Source organism: Sciurus carolinensis, chromosome 3 (genome assembly GCF_902686445.1).
Source record: "Sciurus carolinensis chromosome 3, mSciCar1.2, whole genome shotgun sequence".
NCBI lineage: Eukaryota > Metazoa > Chordata > Mammalia > Rodentia > Sciuridae > Sciurus > Sciurus carolinensis.
Genome location: NC_062215.1, coordinates 20,194,946 through 20,214,251, shown reverse-complemented (window position 1 = coordinate 20,214,251; position 19,306 = coordinate 20,194,946). Strand labels below are relative to the sequence as shown.

The following is a 19,306-nucleotide window of genomic DNA, read 5'->3' as shown; positions in this document are numbered from 1 at the left end:
CTCCTGCCTCAGTCTCCCAAGTTGTTGGGATTACAGACATGTGTCACCTCACCCAGTTTTTTCTTTATTCTTAATTCCATGTTTCAAGTGAGTTCCATGACTTCTATTTTGTCAGAGGCACAGTGATTTGGATATGTGACCTGTTGGAGTCAATGGCCATCATATCTGAGATTCTGGCTAGAAGAATTTGGACAGAGTTTCTCTTGGGCTGGGGATATAGCTCAGTTGGTAGAGTGCTTGCCTCGCATGCACAAGGCCCTGGGTTCAATCCCCAGCATCGCAAAAAAAAAAAATAATAATAATAATACCTCTTCACTGAGTTTGCTCAGCTGTTAGGGTGTAAGCCTGTAGATATGATGGTCATCTTTACCACCACATGGGAAAAATATGATTATTAACACAGATTAGTGTGTTGTAACAAAACACAGAGAGGAGTTAGAAGAGATAGATTCCTAGTAATCCTGGAACTTGTTTCTGGGGATTTTTTTTTTTTCAAATAAAATTTGCCAATTTTATTTTATCATTTTTTTTTTTGTGGTTCAGAGGATCAAACCCAGGGCCTCACATGTGCTATAACTCCTGCCATCGGACTTTTTCAATTATATAAATTCCCTCTGGGTTTGTTTTTAACTTCAGTGTTTGTTTTGGTTTTGCTGAAACCAGTTTGAGGTGACTGTATGACACTTTCAAGGGGAAAAAAATCCTATAATTCACATGTGATCATTCAACAAGATTTTATTGACAGAAAGTCCTACTGAGGTCTGAGAAGGAGATGATTAGCTTGACTAGGGTTGGGGCTGGAGAGGAAGGTGGTTTAAGAGGAGAGGTGGAGGGGTCTGGAGGTGGAGCTCAGTGGTAAGACACTTACCTAAAAAAAGACACTTGCCTAGCATGTGTGAGGCCCTGGGCTTGATCCCCAGCATGACAAAATGTAAAAAAATTTTAAAAATGGACAGATGGAAATGGGGAGGTCATTCCACAGAGGGGGAACAACCTGAGCAAAGGCCTGAAGGCCTGTAATCCCAGCAAATCAGGAGGCTGAGGCAGGATTCCAAGTTCAAGGCCAGTCTCAGCAATTTAGCGAGGCCCTAAACAACTTAGTGAGACCCCGTCTCTAAATAAAAACAAAAAGGGCTGGGAATGTGTCTTAGTGTTTAAATGCCCCTCGATTCAATTCCTAGTACCACAGAAAAAGAAAAAAGAACATGTTGAAGAACAGCAAGACCTGGGGTAAGGACCAGATTCTTAGAGGGCCTTGTGAGCTGTGCCGTGGAGTTTAATTCTTTGGGAATGGAAGACATTTAAGCCACAAATCATGTTTTCTTGAAAAAAGAAAATTCAGACGTTTCTTGACTTACAATGGGGTTATATCCAGATAAACCCATCATAAATTGAAAATAAGTCAAAAATACATTTAATACACCCAGCCCACTGAATATCATCGCTTATAGCCCAGCCTGCTTAAATGTGTTTAGAACATTTGCATTAGGCTACAGTGGGATGAAATTATCTAGCACAATCCAATGCCTGTTTTATAATAATGCTCAATATCTCCTGTAATTTGCTGAATACAGTACACTGTATAGTATCAGTTGTTTTCCTTTGTGATCATGTGTCTAAGTGGGAGCACCAGCTCTCCACCCCTGACCAGCAGCATGAGAGTATTAAGATTGCATTCAGGTAACCTGTGAAAAGATTGCAATTCAAAGTATAGGTTCTATTGAGTGTATATAGTTTTACTATCAATTTGAACCATCATTAAGTCAAACCACTTAAAGTTGGGGACTGTTGGTGCATATCTCTGGCAGTAGGGTGGGGAATACAGTGGAAAGAGAATCTAAAGGCAGTTCAAATGCTTCAGGTGAGAGCAGATGAGAGACTCAACTAGTCCAAGATGGCTGCTACTGTCTTTTCCTGACCCCATGGAAAGTTACCTCATAAAGACTTGGAAGATGTTAGAGATGTTAGAGGAACTTCCATAGGTCCCAGGTGACATTTAACAGGATCCTTTGGGAGACAACACCCCTACTTTATTGTCTGATTGTAACCCCGGAAATAATGCTAATGAAGGGTGGACAAGTTCATGACTTGTAGAAGATGCCGTGTGGGTGTGGGGCCTCAGAATGTCTATCAGCTCCTACTGGCAGCCAGTTGACTATTTCTCCAATGCCTGCCACTGGCATCCCCGCCTCAGACACTAGGGGAAAATCGAGTCTGATTCAGAAAGGGGTTCTGGAGCAGCAGCCAGCACTGGGAAATAAAGAAGGAATGCCACAGGGTGCCAGGGTCCCCAGGAAAATGGCTGTTCAAAGAATGAGGACCATTCTTTACAAAGTGGAAGCCATAATAGAACTGGGTGAGGATGTCACCAGGCATAAGTACCCTGATCCTGAGAAACGTTCCTTCTTGCTAAGGGTTTTGTTAGCTGAGAGTGCTGAGGATTGAACTCAGGGGTGCCTTACCACTAAATTCCCAGTCCTTTTTATTTTGAGACAGGACCTTGCTAAATTGCCCAGGCTGGACTCTTAACTTTCGATCTTCCTGCCTCGACCTCCCGAGGTGCTGGGATTACAGGTGTACGCCCGCACGCCTGGCTCTCCTCTTACTCTTGTGAGGACCCTCATCCTTTGTCCAGGTGGAAACCAATCTGAGAGTTCTTTCTTTCAGCTTTTTCTTATTCTCTGGCCAAAGAATACATTTTCCTTCACTACGTGACCAGCACTCAATTTTGTTGTTTCAAGATTCTGAAGGGGAGGAAGCACCCAGTTTGGCTTTGAAATTGGTAACGAGGACAGTAAAGCAAAGTGACTCATTGGTAGCAAACCAGCAGCAAGTAGACGGGTGTGTGGGGGGAGTCCCTCATGGAAGAAGCGGGAAGAGCCTGTGGGGGGTATTTGGGTGATGGTGCTGCAGGGAAGGCGTAACTCTGCACCTGGGGTCCTCCCATCATTCCCTGCTTTTTGCAGCTGCTTGTCTAGGTTCCAGAAGAAGGATCCCTGGTGTCTCTCCTGGCAGGAGGGAAATTTACCGGCTCCCAGGCTCTGAATTTCAGCATCAGCGTCCATTTCTTTTGGTGAAAAGTCAATACGCTGCACTCTCCTGGAAATGTGTGGTCACAAGGAAGATTCATCCCTTTTGAGGTACTGGCAGGAGGCAGGGGTACCATCCCAGATATGACATTATTTTTATTAGGGACACCCCTCTTCAGGTGATTCTGAGGCAGGCAGAACCACATGATGATCAGTCTGTTGCTCTAGGAAATTCCTTACCTGTGGGCAGGTGGGGACAACCTGCTCACTGGGAAGAGAGGCAGCCATCCAGGAAAAGGTTCCCATGACAGGGATGCGGGGAGAATGAAGTCTGCTGTGTGGATCTGCTGGTGTCCTTTTTCTCTGATATCAAGCCGTCTGAGGCAGAGCTTCCAAGTTCCCCCTCTCCAGGATGCCTCCTCCAGGGCTGATTCTAGGGCAAGTGTTGTGAGAAGCCCAAGCTGAGAAGAGTGGACATGTCTGAGGATGGACACCCTGATGGCTGGCAAGTGGACCCCCAGAGTACAGGGCTATAGACTGTGACCCTTAAACAGACTGTGGAGCCAAGCTGCTTGTCTTTGAATCCCAGCTCTGTCACTTACCAGCTGTGTGACCTTAGAAAAGTCACTCTTTCCTCTTCTTTCAAATGGGGGTACCATTTGAAAGAATTATTAGTTATCAGAATTATTTGTTATCAGATTCAATAAATAAGTCCATGCCAAAGTGCTTAGAACCAGTCCTGGCAGAGTCTTAATAGTCTCAAACAGCTGGGCATGGTGGCTCATGCCTGTAATCCAAGAGACTCAGGAGGCCAAGACAGGAGGATTGCAAGTTTGAGGCCAGCCTCAACTTGGAGAAGCCCTAAAGCAATTTAGTGAGACTTTGTCTCAGAATAAAAAATAAAAAGGGCTCTGGAGATGTGACTCAGTGATAAAGCACATCTGGTTCAATCGCCAGCACCAAATAATAGTAATAATAATAATAATAATAATAATAATAATAATAATGGCTCAATACATTGGCTATTGTTATTCTGTGCCCCCCCTCAACACACACAACTGTAGGGAAATTTGTATCAACAGTCGTTCCCCTATTTCTCTCTCCTGCCTTCCCTTCGTGGCTCCCTTCTGTTCTGTTCAGCTCATCATAAGCCACTGCCTTGGAGAATACAACCTAGCACAAATCATTTTAGAAAAGCAGGTTTATTGGTCGGGCTGCTCACCAGGACACAGCAACATGAGGGGCTCCCCAGAGCCCATGAGAAACTGCATCTGCCCACAACTCAGACCCCTTCAGTTCATCAGCACCAAGGGACCTTGTCCCACAATCCCCATCCTCCCTCAGCTGATGTGTCTCCAACCATTCAGAGGAGAGAAGGGAACCAAGAAAAGGAAAAGGCTGGGGTGGCGGGGGTTGGGGAGGGAGAAGCAAAGCTTTGTATTATATAAAAGATTTGTGTTCCCAGGCTCCCCACCCCCACCCCCACCCCTTAAAACAATTAGCTGAAATTCTAAAAGGCAAAGCTGGGAAGATAAGGAGGAAGAAGTGGGGATTGGGGGGAAAGAAGGGAAGCCTCCTGCCCTTCCTCGGGGCTGCAACTTGCTTCTGGAGAAAAACAGAAGAACTGAAGTTACTGATAGCCCAGCAGTGCACTGCAGGAATCAGGCCGCACACTGGAGGCAGCACGCCCTTTTCCGCAGGTTTCAGGAAAGGCAACCCCAAAGGCAAGGAACACAGCAGGGTCTGGGAAAGTTCTGCAACTTCATGACACCAACTCTAGGGAAGGTCTCCTACAGAAGCTCCCAGGAGGGGGCTGGGGCTGGCTGCTCTCCGCTGTGCTTCCCTGCTTCCACCTCTGGCTCTCCGTTCAAGGCCTGGCCATTAGCACCTGGCTATTTTCAACCTGCCTTCCTAACTCCCAGCTCTCCACGGCCTGCTGCTGCCCCCTTCTGGGACCTGAATTTTCTCTCTGCTTTCAGAACTAGGCTTCCTCTGAGGGTAGTACCCAGATCCTAGCTGAGGGATCAGGCAAAACATACCTCTCTCCTCTTTGGATCATCTCTTTCTCACATTGTCCTCCCTTCAGCTCCTGAAAATAGTCCTGCCATCCTGAAAACCCCATTAAGATGGGATTCTTGTCCTGTTTTCTCATTAAGCTAATAAGGCCACTTCTCTCTTCGCCCATTTCCATCTCCTATGTTCCCGTTCTCCTTCCCAAATCCACAGCCATGTGCTCCTGTGTGCAGATGCACAGAGGAGGAAGTGGGCCCCTCCCCCTCCTCTACGTGCTCTCCATGTCTCCGTAGCCCTCTGGCCCCAGGTTCTGCTTGCGTCCAGGCTTCCTTTTTGGGGCTCTTTGTGGACAGAGCCTGTGCTGGACCTTCATCTAATGTCAAGGCTCGCTCTGCCTCTCTTCCTCACTCCTGAGGGTCTTCCCCCAAAGACCTTCAGGTCTTCTGGTAGGAGACATCCTGTGTGGGCAAGGGTCCTCTTTAGGGGTCAAGCTTTCCTCTTGGTAATTGTGGTTTTGGAGCCTCTGGGGTTGAGGATGAGAAGGAAGGGGAAGAGCTCAGTGAGCAGGAATGATGCAGCTGGGTGTGAGGGCGCTGTGCGAGGCTGAGGGCAGGCAGCCCCCCCATGGGGCCCAACCATGGAATTAAGCAATTTCCTCTGGGATCCCCTGACTTGGACAAACAGGGCACAGATCACTTTTCTTCCCATTTCCACTCAGACTTGTGTCCAGATTGGGGATGTCCATGGTGGGGGCTGCCTCCCCCTCCAGTCTAACAACTGTGACTTGGAGGGGTGTTCCTTGAGGGGAGGTGTTTTCAACTTAGAAAAATCTCAACCAGATCAGGATTGAGAGAGAATGCGAAAGAGAAAGTTTGAAAAGGGAAAGGAATGGGGTGGTGTCGGGGATGGGGAGCGGCAGGGGAAGGCGCTGGTCTTGCGTCCTGCTCAGTCGCTGTCGCTCTTGTCCACCAAGACTGCATCCGACTCCTCGGTGATCTCCAGCAGCGTGTGCACGTCGGGGCTGCTCCCACGCAGCAGGTCGGTGGCCTCACCTCGCTCTGCACCAACCTCCTCGTCATCCGGGCCCACCTCCACCATCTCAGTGGCCTTCAGCACTTCCACCTCGCCCTCGCGGATCTTCTTAACATGGAAGGTGAAGGGCGGCACCTTGTACACCGCGGTCTTGGAGCGCGCGTAAACCACGTGGTCAGGTGTGAAGGACTTGCGCAGCTTGTCACGAGAGGTCTTGAGCTTCTCCCGTCGCTCGGCTGGGACAAGGCGCGTGCCCAGCTTGTTCATGCGCTTCTCCAGCGTGTGCCGCGTCTTCTCCAGGTTCTCCTTGGTCTTGAGGCGGGTCTTCTCGAGGTTCTCACGGGTGCGCACCTTGGTCTTCTCCATCTTCTCCTTGGAGAAGGCCTTCTTGAAGTCGTCCACGCGCCGTAGGCCGCTGCGCTTGATGCGCTCTGCACGCGATTCTTCAATGACCTCCTCTACCTCCACCGCCTCATCGGAGGACAGCTCAAGTGCTGCCGTGTCCTCCTCGGGCCGCTCTCCTTCTCCCAGCTCATCACCCTCCTTCTCCGGCAGCGCCTCTGATTCTTTCAGCGACTTGCTGACACTCAGTTTGGCAGGCAGTTTCACTTCATCCTAAGGGGAGAGGAGAGTGGAGATGAGAGGGTGCCAAGGGAGAGGGCAAGTGAGGATTGGAGGAACGCGAGGCTACCTGGAGGCAGGATGGTGGCAATTGGAGAGAGGTGAGATTTTTTTCACCTTTGTATCCCTAGCACCTAGCACAGAGCCGGGCACAACATAGGCACTCCATACACGTGCACTGAATGAATTGTCACTATACAGACTGCACAAGAAGGGAACAGAGCTTCTGATGGGAAATCGACCTACATTATAATTGCACTTTGAATATCTCTGCTATCCTGCACCCTGCCCTCTCGCCTTTGGTCACGTAACTGATTAAGTTAAACCACTGCAGCCTTAGGGCTCTCTAACTTAAGAAATGGCAGAGCGCCCCCTAGTGCTCTAAATCACACACTGCCCAAATGAGGCCGAAAAGCAAGCGGGGTTGCCAGTCTTCTTAGGTTGAGTAAGGATGGAGGATGAGCTTCAAGTCGGGTAGCTTGAAGATAAAGTTAAGGGAGTGAGTTTCCCCGAATTGAACCACTTCAGAACCAGCCTCGGGGAGGAGAGCTTCTCCCCCCATCCCTCCTCTCTTGACCCCCTCATGCTATTGGGATCACCAGTGGACATCATCCCTTCCCCATGTGTAAAGTGATGGAGGAAAGAGGAAGAAGCCGGTTGGAATCCAAGGACATGTTTTTCCCCTAGCCTCGACATTTCTTCTGGTTCTGACTTCCCTAGTTTGTCATGGGAGGGAGGGTTTGCTTTCTTTCTTTTCTTTTGTTTTCTTCAGTACTGGGGGTTGAACTCAGGGATTCTCTACCACTGAGCTACAGCTTCAGTTTTTGTAATTTATTTTGACAAAGGGTCTCCCTAAGTTGCTTAGGCTGGCCTTGAACTTTGGATCTATCTCAGCTTCCTGATTAGCTGGGATTGCAGGCTTGCACCATGGTGCCAGACAAGGGTTGCTTTACTATTCTTGCTTTTTCACCCCAGGTCTGATTTCAAAGAACCAGGGGTGGGAAAGTTGTCCCAGATTGCCCATGATCCTAGGGCTAAGCCAGCTCTTTGATTTTTCCTCTTTCCCCTAGAGTACCCAGCACTACTCCTATTTTTCCATTCTGGGAATATTTTCCAAGATCCTGATTCTGGATCAACATTTCAGCATCACCCCCCCAGTCCCCACCCCACACCACCACCACCAAAAAGGAGAGCATTCTGAGCACAGAAAGGGAAGGAGGACTGATCCAGAATGTAAACAGGGGCTCTTATTTAGCCCAGATTCTCCACAGGCACTTTAAACAAAGAAATGAGAGATGTTTCTTTTTTTAGGTACTGGGGATTGAACTCAGGGGCATTCTACCCAGCCCTTTTTTATTTGGAGACAGAATCTTGCTAAATTGCCTAGGGTGTCCTCAAAATTGTAATCCTCCTTCCTCACCCTCTTGAGTAGCTGGGATACTGGTGTGTGCCACTCCACCAAGCCTGACAAGAGTTTTTCCTAAGGGTTTCATGAAGATAATCTCCTGGACTTGTAAGAAAATCTCATCTCCTGAGAAAATGAACTGAGCCCTTTTATAGAGAACACATACACATCTATATGTAGGCAACTCTGCACCACCTGCCTCAGAAATTTCTTCCCCACCCCCAACCTCTTTCCTCTTCCCTCCAATCCACATCTCCCCCACCCCAGAGTTTCCTGGTTTATACTGAAAACTAGGAACACCTCCTCCCAACTTCCTTCCCTCCCTGTCAATAGCATTAGCAGGGACAAAGAGCGAATGCTGACTCCACCTCTTCTCCCAACTGGGCACCAGCTTTGCTGGGCACCAAGCCACCTCCCGCTCTCTTATTCTACTACACCTCCCAGCAGGCAAGGTGACCTGGACACAGGGCATGCTGGGACTTGTAGTCTCCACCTGTCATGGGTGGCTTAGAGCTATCCCAGGCATCCTAGGGCATTCTGTCCATCACTCTGCCTCTTATTCACAGAGGCACTGAAGGGGTGCTCTTCTGGTTCTGAGCAGGGAGGTTCCAACCTCTCACTGCATTCCCTCTGATTTCAGTTGTATCCGTTGGGTCTCCTGCAGTTATCCTCTCCCCGCCTGCTACTGGAGACTTATATCAAGATGTATGTCACTAGGACTTACATGTTATTTTAGGATTCTCTAAGATCTAAAGTATCTGCCTCCCTCCACCCTGCCCATTTCCACCTGGAATTTACCTGTAGCCCCCGAATCAAAATATTTTCAGCTCTGATCTCTTCTTCACAATCTCCAGGACTAAAAACCACCCACATCCCACCAGAGTGGAAGAGAGCTCCTCTTCACTAAGCTCAAACAATGTGAATGTGCTGGGGAGGGATTAAGGACAACAGCAGGGAATCATCAGGAAACAGTCCCAGCTACTGGAAAACAAATCCATATTGTCTCCTGGCCCCACCCAGCCACCCCACTTCTCCCCACTGCTCCACCCTAACCCCGATAGGCCCTAAGCAGGCTGATTTCCTTGGTCTCTGGCTTTCTAGATAAAGGTCTTTGCCAGCTGAACTTGGAATCAAGGGCTAAGGAAAGAGCTGCAGGCTTCCCATATCAACCCCATTTTCCCAGTATCCAGTGAAAGGCCTCAAACTACAATATCTGGGAGCAATTCCAGTGAGGGGTTTATTCTTGGATTAAGGGGAATCTCCCCAGACCGGAAAGGTATGTGTAGGATATAACCCACTCATTGTGGGCTTCCTCAGAGGAGCTGCCTTCTTGGTGGAAGGTCAGGAGACAGGAAGAAACAACTTGACCTGAATCCCCGAACGAGTCCAGTAGGCTGGCCCTGGGGAGAGTGTACCACCACTAACTGTTCCCCTCCATTAATGGGTTTATCTTTTCTCCCCTTTTCCAAGTCAGGTTTCCCTGATGACTCACAACCTTGGAGTGCAGTCTTGGGCCCACCTAGTTGGTCTGTTGCTACAACAACCATCCTCCCCTGAGCCTGGGCACATAGGTCAGGCACCTTTGTCCCACCTCTACTTCCCTGGCAGAGCTCCTAAGCCAAAGAAGGGGTCTCAGGGGCGGCAAGGCTGGCCAGCTCTGCTTGTTCCATTTTCCCATTTTTATTAAACAAAACCACCACTCCCAAAAAGCTTGGTTTCCAGAGTTACCTTTAATGACCAGGTCTGAACAAAAGCATGCACAACTTCCCTTAACCCCTGGCAAGCACACACAGCTCAGAAGGCATGAGACCGTGATGGACATAGAGAAGGCCCAAGGAGGCTCCCAGTCTTTTCCACCACCACCACCATCAAACTCCCCATAGAAACTTACAATCTTATGCCTTAAGAAAGTCTTTATAAAATTACAAATTATGCACCCAGCCCTTAGTCAGGCAATTTAAATTTGTTAGGAAGAAGGGACAAGTGCCATACAGCTCTGGGTAGGAGCCTCCCTACTTAGTGCTAATTAGTTCTGCCCCAGACTAATCATTGCTGGGAAAGACACTGGAGAGATCATTCAGAGACCCAGAGTCTACTTAATGGATATGTTGGAAGAGAATGTATAATGGAAGAAAAATGAAGAGGAGTCTTAAAAACCCAGGACCTCCCCTTTAGGTTACCAAGATAAGGAGATGATAGCCATCAGATGCAGAAGGGTCCTTCCTTTTGTTGTAGCCTGCATTCTCAGACAGGACTGATATTGCCCCCAGGAGGGTGCAAATTGATTCTTGGCTGTAGGAGAGACAGATAGTACAATTGTTTGTGGTGCTGCAAAGGGCCCACCATACATAAACAGACAGATGGCATATTCATTGCATTAAAATTTCATGGTGGAGCTGGGCACCATGGGGTGTGCCTGTAATCCCAGCAACTCTGGAGTCTGAGGTAGGAGAATCACAAATTTGAAGCCAGTCTGGGCAACTCAGCTAGACCCTGTCTCAAATTTTAAAATTAAAGCCAGCGGTGGTGGTGGTGCACACCTGTAATCCCAGCAACTTAGGAGACTGAGGCAAAATTCAAAGCCAAGCTCAGCATCTTAAGTAAGACCCTGTCTCAAAATAAAAAAAAACAAAGAGGGCTGGGGATATATATATAGCTCAGTGGCAAAGCACCCCTGAGTTCAATTTCCAGTAACAAAATAATAAAAATCATTAATAGATAAAAATCTAAAAGGGATAATGACGTAGCTCAGTGTTTAAGACCTTGTCTGTTATATGTGAAGCCCTGGGTTTAATCCCCAGTACTGCACATTAAAAAAAAAAAAAAAAAAGTCTTGGGGGAGATGGAAATTAAGGGGAAAAGTATGTAAAGGATTCCTTAGGGATATGATCATTAAAAAAAAAATTTTTTTTTTTTTTTTTGAGAAACTGTGTGGTATAGGGCAGCAGTGGATCTAAGACAGAGCCAGCTAAAATGTCTCCCTTCTGCCTCTTCTCTGAGTTGGCAGCTTTTGGGTGCCCCACCCAACACAGGATCTAGCAAACATAAGGGATCTCTTTGCAAAACACTTAAAAAAAAAAAAAAAAAAACTGGAAAAAAAAAAGTGTAAATGTTTTCCTCAGCTACAGGGAGCCAGAGGAGCGCATAGAACAAACCCCAGGCCTGGGCCTCATGAGGACCCCCTCCAAAGAAGCTTTGTGCCAAACTGGCCTGTCCCAGGAGGCGGTGGGCAGAGAGGATCAGAAGCCATGCACAGTTTCATGCAGATTCATGCAAGGCAGCCTTAGGGAACATCTACTATTAAAACGCAAACCCGGGATTGGGGGTGTAGCTCAGTGGTTCAGTGGTTGTCTAGCAGGCGTGAGGCCCTGGGTTTATCCCTAGCACTGAAAAAAATAAAATATCTAAATAGAAACTAAGAAAAGGGGAAGCCCCTTCCCTTTGCCTCCCACCCCCACCGCACACACCACACTCATCGGAACTCCGCATAACTGGAGAGTGACTTCCCAGTGCTCATGACCCAACCACAAAGGGGGCAATGACTTGGAAGGGCTGGCCATCCTGGCGCTGACCACAACCAGTGAGCTGACAGCCTGGAGTGACACCCCACACCACAGGCCCCAGGGGACCAGGAGACCCTAAACACCCCCACAGGCTGTTGGCTCCTCTGGGGTGGGCCGAGGCCCAGGCTCTGGGTAATAGGGCAGCGTCCTAGGTGTCTGCTCAAAGTCTGGGAGCTCAGGCACTGTCTCAGGCTTCAGGTCAAAGGGCTCAGTCTCAGGCAGAAGGTCAAAAGGCACGATCTTGGGTGTGGCCAGGTCAGAGGGTGCAATCGGCTTCTTCTTGGGCTAAGATGAGGAAAAGGGGTTTAAATGGGGTTGGGGATGGATGCAGAGACCTCTGTGGCATGCAGTGTTGGGGCTGGAGGAGACACACAAAGTATCAGGGTGGAAAGAAACTGCTTTTGAAATGCTTCATCAAGAGGACCCTGGGGCCAAAAGGGGTGTGACAAACCCAAGCCCATGAATTAACAAATAGTTTACACAGAACCTTCTTCCTGCCGGAGTCCATCCTTGGGCTCCCAACTTCTCCCCTTATGGAGTCACAGCTGTAGGATAATCATGGCTACTGGGGGTCCAAGAGGTAAGGTCAAAGAGGCTATTGGGCATGGAATTTTCTAAGAGGCTAGTTGATAGAATTTAATGGGGGAGGTTCAGAGGAGTGAAAGAGAAGGCACCCACTTCCTCGTCCTCAGAGGCAGGCGTAGCTAATCCAGCTCTCGTTATTCCCAGAGGCAGGGTGGGCCACTGGGTGCCGCCCAGGAACAAGGAGAGGGACAGGCATGGAAGAGGGACATCCTGGCGACTTCCTTTTGGCCACATCCCCACCTCCTGCCTCCCATGCCACCCTCCCCCCACTTCTACCCAGGGTTTGGAAAATCAGACACTAAAATGCACAGAGAAATCAGGATCTAAAACCAGGCTAGTTTTATGGCAGGTGGGCCTATGTCCTGGGACACTCAGCAACTGCTTCCATGTCTTCCTCCTGGGACGGGAGCTGAACTGCCGCTCTTGCTTTAGGCCTTTAGAAGTTAAGAGAGAGGGACAGTTGGTGACACTACCAGATGCAGACAATAGCAGTATTCAGTAAGGTCTATAGTCAAAAAAAAACCCAAAGCATCAGGTCCTAACCTGCCCTGTGGAGTGAAGGGAGGAGGTGGGAGTGGTCGGGAGGCTGAAGAGGAGTCAAAATGGCCCTCTCCTTGGGCAAATGCAGAGTCCATGCCAGGGGATACCCATGACTGGCCAGGAGCTCAATTCTTAGACCCTTCACCCCTTCCCTCCCACTGTCCTTGGGCCAGGCGCCACTTTGCCTTTAATTCGGCCTTTGTGAAAGCTGAGCAGCTAAGAGCCACCAGTGCTGTAGGCGACCTGGCACTTGCGCTCACCCACACATACAGCCACCCGGTGCTGTGACCATGCAACTGTCACTCTCAGAGAATAAAGGTTGCAGAACCAACCCTAAGCCAGGGCCAGTATCCACCCTGATTCCTGGTGCAGAGCCCAGGAACAGGAGCATGTGGGAGCGGGGAGTGTAGCGCGAGGAGGAATATACCTGGGCTCTGGCCCCTGTTTCGACCCCCTAAACACTTGAGTGACAATAGGCAAGTGACTTCCCCCTTTGGGCCCCAGCTTCCCAAGCTACACAATGAAGGAGATGAAGCTGATTATCCTTAAGGTGTTTTCTAGTGCAGAAGGTCTATAAGGACAGAATGATGACATATTCACAATGGTGTGGTTCCAAAAACCAGCACACACCACGGCTCATCTGCAAGGCTGTTGCTTAGCAATAATACCCCCTACCTTCTCACAATTAGTTGTCCACTTTATGCCACTACCTCTCCTTTTTTACTTTGACCTTTATAATAGTCAGATTTTACTTTAATGAAGGGAAGTGCAAGCAGATAAGATTTCTTTCAGTTTGGGCACACCCCTAAAAATACCCTTCCTGATTTGGGTTCAGGGACCAAAGCAACAATAACCACCCAAACTCAGCTTTTTGGAGGACAAGAGCGGCAAGCCATATTCCCCATGGTCACTAGACTTCGAGGGTGAAAGGGACCAGAGCACCAAGCAAGGAGTATTTCTGGACAAAGTTTTGGGGTTCTTCTAGAGCAAGGTAGCCATGACTTACCTTGAACCCAAGAAGGAAGCAGTTAAAGGTCAGGTTAGGATTTGGGGAGCAGAGGCTAGGAAGCCCTCATTCCAGCCTCCCTACGTTTCCTTTTTCTCTTTTAGCATATATGTGTCTTTAATTTTTTTTTTTTTTTTTTTTTTGGGTGGGAGCGGGGTACTGGGAATTGAACCCAGAGCACTTTACTATTAAGCTGCATCCCCAGCCCTTTTTATTTTTTATTTGGAGACAGAGTCTTGTTAAGTTGCTTAGGGCCTCCTTAAATTGGTAAGGATGGCTTTGAACTTGTGATCCTCCTGTCTCAGCCTCCTCAGCTGCTGGGATTCCAGGCATGTGCTGCTGTCCTCCCCTTAGTGTCCATGGGCCAACTAATCCATTAAATGTTTCCCAGTCCTGTCCCAAAGAATTTAGAGCAGGTTTGAAGGGGTGGGGGTGACACACGCCTGTGATCCCAGCAGCTGAGGAGGCCGAGGCAGGAGGATTACAAATTCAAAGCCAACCTTAGCAATTTAGCCAGACTGTAAGCAACCTAGTGAGATCCTGTCTCTCAACAAAATATAAAAAGGTCTGGGATATGGTTCAGTGGTGAAGTACCCCTGGGTTCAATTCCCAGTACTAGAAGATAAAAAAAAAAAAAAAAGAGCAGGTTTGATGGGTTTTATCTGCTGGTCACCAACTTTGCCTCATCAAAACTACTCCAGAGCTGGTCACAGTGGCACACACCTATAATCCCAGAGGCTGAGGTGGGAGGACTACAGGTTCAAAGCCAGCCTCAGCAATTTAGCGAGACTATAAGCAACCTAGTGAGGCCCTGTCTCAAAAAATAAAGGTCTGGGGGTGTAGCTCAGTGATTAAGCACTCCTGGTTTTAATCCCTGGTACAAAACAAAACAAAACAAAAAACTATTCCAGAACACATTTATTTTCATTCCATCCCCTTTCTGGATTCTCAAATAACTCTAAAAATTATCCAGCTGGGTGCAGTGACACAGGTTTATATTCCCAGTGACTAGGGAGGCTGAGGCAAAAGGATCAAAGTTTGATCCTTGTGTACATGCAGGGACAATTTAGTGAGAACTTGTCTCAAAGTAAAAGATGATTCTGGGAGCAATGGTACAAGCCTGTAATCCCAGAGAATTGGGAGGCTGAGGTAGAAGGACTGCAAATTGGAGGCCAATCTCAGCAATTTAGGGAGAACATGTCTCAAAATAAAAAGGGCTGGAGATGGAGATATAACTTGATGGTAAAGCACCCCTGGGTTCAATCTCCAGTACCTCGAGGAAAAAAGAAAATCCAAACCATTGCTCTGTAACAATCATAGCTCCACCCAAGAGGCATGGTGTTCTAGAGCAACTGCCTCCATATGCACAATCTGGCCTGATCTTCCCAGAAGCCCTCAGTCTACCAACTTCTTTTACTAGTAAAAATTTCCTTCTCTCATTCACTAGCTGTTGCCTAGTTAAGTGTCACCAGATAGGATGGGATGCCAAACTGCTATAGTTTGGCTGTGGGTGCACAAGGGATTCCCTCCTTTCCTCACTGAGAATGGGGGTATGGGTGACCAGATGTCCTGATCCCACAACTGGGCCCTTCCTATCCTTTGGTGCACTCCTCTACCCAGCCCCCAATGCCACATCATCACTTCCCACATCTGCGGTGGAAATACAGTCTCTCCTCCCTACAACCCCTTCAAAAACCCACACCATCCTGGGAGCCACTTTTCCAAATCTCCCTCTCCTTGCCTGGCCACCCAAGTATCGTCCCTCCTAAGCCTGACTTTCCCATAAACACTGCTGCCCCCAGCCTTCCCTATTAGGTCTGCCAAGACACACAATTATTTTTACTACATTCTCTTCTCAGGCCACAGACCTCCGCAGCCTGGGAGGAGAGGCCTCTGCTTTCCTCCAGCAGTGGAGGCCCCACCCCCTCATCCCTACCTGGCACAGCCTTGCTAAAGCTCAGAGAAATTTTGCATCCTGAGACCCACCCCTCTTCCTGGAATTTTTTCCCTTAACCTCAGAGCTTCTCCCAGGGTAGGGAACATTCTGTTCTTAGTTACTACTGTGGGTTTGGGGCTCATCCTAAGCCACTCTTGAGGCCTCAACTCTCTGCCCTCCACTGGTCCTGGGTTAGTACAGATGCAGTCAAAGCCACACTGTGACAGGACCCCCCCCCACACACACACACACACACAACACACACATCACTGATCCTGCTAAATGCCAGGGAGGGCGTTTCAAGGGAGGCCACAGGCCCCTGTAGAGAAGTCTTTCTCCCTCCATACCTCCATACCTGTCCTTTTCTCTCAGACTCTCCAACTTTAGCACAGAACTTTCCCAGGTTCCACAGTCTGGGACAATCAGGGTTAGCTCTCCTCGGCAACCCTCTACCATACTAGGCTCTGGAGAAAAGAAAAAGTTGGCTGGGTGTGATGGCACACACATGTAATTCCAGTGACTCAGGAGGCTGAGGTAGGAGGATGGCAAGTTTGAGGCCAGCCTTAGCAATTTAGCAAGACCCTGAGCAACTTAGTGAGACCCCATTTCAAAATAGAAAATAAAAGGGCTGGCTATGTGACTCAATGGTTAAACACCCCTGGGTTCAATCCCAGGTACCAAAAAAAAAAAAAAAAAAACACTTGGTTTTCTGCCCTAGACCCCTTTTCCTCTTTCCTGGATGCCACCCCAGGCCAGGCAGGTCTAAAAAAAACAAAACAAAATAAAACAAAACAACTCACAACCCCCTCCCCACGCTGCTGCCTCCAAGCAGATAGATTAAGTGGAAACAGCTCTGGGAAAACAGTTTTCTACCAGACAAGGCTGTAACTGGGGGAGCAACACTTTTTAAAGCCCAAGAAGTGCTCTTGGGAGAAGAGAGCCAGAGGAGGGGGATCAGTGCCATGTTTGCTTCTATCCCAGCACCACGTCTGAGTGCTCGGTCGCAGAGATGCTGGCTCGTCACCTCAGTTTCTCTGTTCTCCCCAAACCTAGTTCCAGTCTGCATACCTAACTGTCTCTAAAGAGACAAAGACAAGAACTTAACCTCTCCTCTAGCCTTCCTTTTCCTTACTCTTGGTCGGGGAGAGGACAGGGAAGAGAAAGCATAAACTATCCCCTACGGTCTCCATGATCCTGACTCCTTGGGGTAGGAGCATCCACCAGCTGTGGGGTTCTGGGCTGGGCACATTCCTGCCAGCCCAAGATCTACAAGTCCTTAGCTCAGACTCACCCCTAATGAGGCTGGGGAGGGGGCGTGGAGAGGAGCAGCAACACTGAGATTCCCTGCTTTATTTGGGATTATGATGCAAAAACTACATTTATATCCAGGCAGGAGGAATGGGGAGAAGGGCAAAGGAAGCAACAAGAGGGCGCGTCAGCCTCCTCCCGCCCGCTCTTCTGCCGCTCCCAGTTGCAGCCCCCACTGGCATGCGGGGTGATTCACCGCGCCCAGAGCGCAGAACTCTGCGGATGCTGTTCACCCACCTCCACCAGACCCTCTCGCACTCCTAACGCCCACTCTACCCCGCCCCACCCGTTTTCAAGAGGCCAAGGGCGCCCGCACGCCGCAGGCTAGGGTGTCCCCAAGGACCTGAAAATGTCTGGAGCCAGGAGCAGAACGCAGTGAGGGGATCAGGGTGGAGTGGGCAGCTAATGCGGGGGCGCGGGGAAAGGCGAGGGGGGATGGCGGCTGCATCCCACGCCTGGCGCAGCCCCCGCCGGTGCGTGCCTGAGCCCTGAATCACCCGCTATATCGGGCCCGCAGCGCCCGAGGCCCCAGACCCGGGCCCCGCCACCAGTGTCCACTTTCGGCGGGCCCTAGCGGCCGCCAGGGACCCCTGGCATTCCCCGAAACTTTTCCCAAGTAGGACAACGTTTGACAGAGTCAAGTTGGGAGCAATCTGCCAGGGACAGCGTTCCGGAGTCCGGCCCTCTAACATTTCCGCTGCAAGTTGGAGCCCAGAGGGTGGGGCCTGGAAGGGAAAGCACAGGGTGCAGAGCGCGCCCCTCTGCGCGCCCAAAGAGTTGGCACCCCCTCCCCCCACCAGCTGGGATCGCCGGAAGGAGGTTGGATCTCCGGAGCTCCTGGGTCAGGCTGGCTCGAGAGCCGCGCCGCGGGCAGGTCTCCCCACCCCAAGCCTAGGGCCGGAGACACTGGCTGGGTCGGGGAGCTCTGGGCGCGGTCTGTCTCGCGGGCTCACCTGGTAGATCATGACTTTAAAGTTGCGGCGCCGTAGCAGTTCGGCCTCGTTGACCTCCAGCTTCTTAATCTGGCCGGCCTGGCGCTCCAGGCTGCCGCGCACCGTCTTCACGTTGACGCTGACCTTGCGCACCTTCTCCAGCAACTTGCTCACAGTGTTACTCGTGGTGGCGTGTGCCTTGCCCAACTTGCTCAGCTCTCCCTGGATGCTCTGCACGGCGCCCTCCATCTCCGCCTGCCGCTCCTCCAGCTGGGCTTGGGTCAGCTGGATCTGGTCGACCGCGCCGATGATTTTGTCCAGAAGGCTCAGCACCAGCACGCCGTTCACCTGGTCTGACTTGATCAGCTCTTCAGAGCCGGCCCCCGACCGCTCCTCAGCTGCCGGCGCCCCTACGGACGAGGGCTCCGCGGCCTCGGAGGCGTCGGGGAACCCGGAAAACGGCCGCTCGACGATCTGGAGCGTGATGTCCTCCATAGCTACCCGGAGCCGTGAGGAGCCGGCCGGGTGGAGGTGGAGCGGGAGACCGGGAAAGAAGGAAGAGCCGGAGAGGGAAAAGCGAACGAGTGGAGAGCCGGGGAAACTCGAGCCACGTCCGTGCGCACCGGGACCGCGGCCAGAACTGTGGGGCGGGGGATCCGCGCACTGCCCCGCTCGCAGGCCAAACCCAGGAGTCTCGTCGCCCATTGGCTGGCCCTACCCCAGAAAGGGAGGGACGGGGCAGAAGGGGAGACCGATGTGGTGGTGGGTGGGGCAGTGGAGGGGGACCCAAGAGCCAAGTGCCCCACCCTGCCCAGGATGGTTGGAATAGTTGGAGCGGGAGACCAGGGCCCCCGCTGGCAACAGAGGCGGCGGGAGCGGGACTGGGGCGGAGGAATGTGAATGTGAGCTACAGAAAAGAATCAGGTCCTGAGAGTGTGCTCTACTTTTCCTATGACTTTCCCTCACCCACCCACCCTTGTCCACAAACACTCACTTCATACCTTTGAGATCCAGAGCTGGAAGTCAGGTGGACCCTCATATCCTGCAATTATGTATAGACAAACTATTGTATTTGCCTGTGCCTAGTTTTTGAGAGCGAAAGAATCCTTGCCCTTTGAAAAGAAGGGAGAGAGAACTAGTTAAGGTCTCCTTAGTGGCCAAGGGCTGCAGAACTCCCCTAGATTCTTAGAATTGTCCTAACAGTGTAGGATTAAGATGGGCAATAAAAGAGGAGAGGTGTAGCTTACGGGTAGAACACTTGCCCAGCATGTGTAAGACCCTGGGTTTGATCCGCAGGAAAACACCCCCCCACACACACACACACAGCAATAAAATA

At 50.1% G+C, this 19,306-nt stretch overlaps 1 protein-coding gene across 1 annotated transcript; it reads right to left on the bottom strand.

Moving 5' to 3' along the window:
• Positions 1-4,212: 4,212 nt before the first annotated feature.
• On the bottom strand, positions 4,213-18,624 carry Cavin1 (caveolae associated protein 1). Its single transcript, XM_047546018.1, has 2 exons — positions 17,992-18,624; positions 4,213-6,689 (listed from the first exon to the last, which is right to left on the bottom strand). The coding sequence occupies exons 1-2, from the start codon at positions 18,463-18,465 to the stop codon at positions 5,988-5,990; spliced, it is 1,176 nt and encodes a 391-aa protein (XP_047401974.1). The 5' UTR covers positions 18,466-18,624; the 3' UTR covers positions 4,213-5,987.
• Between the last annotated feature and the right edge of the window lie 682 nt (positions 18,625-19,306).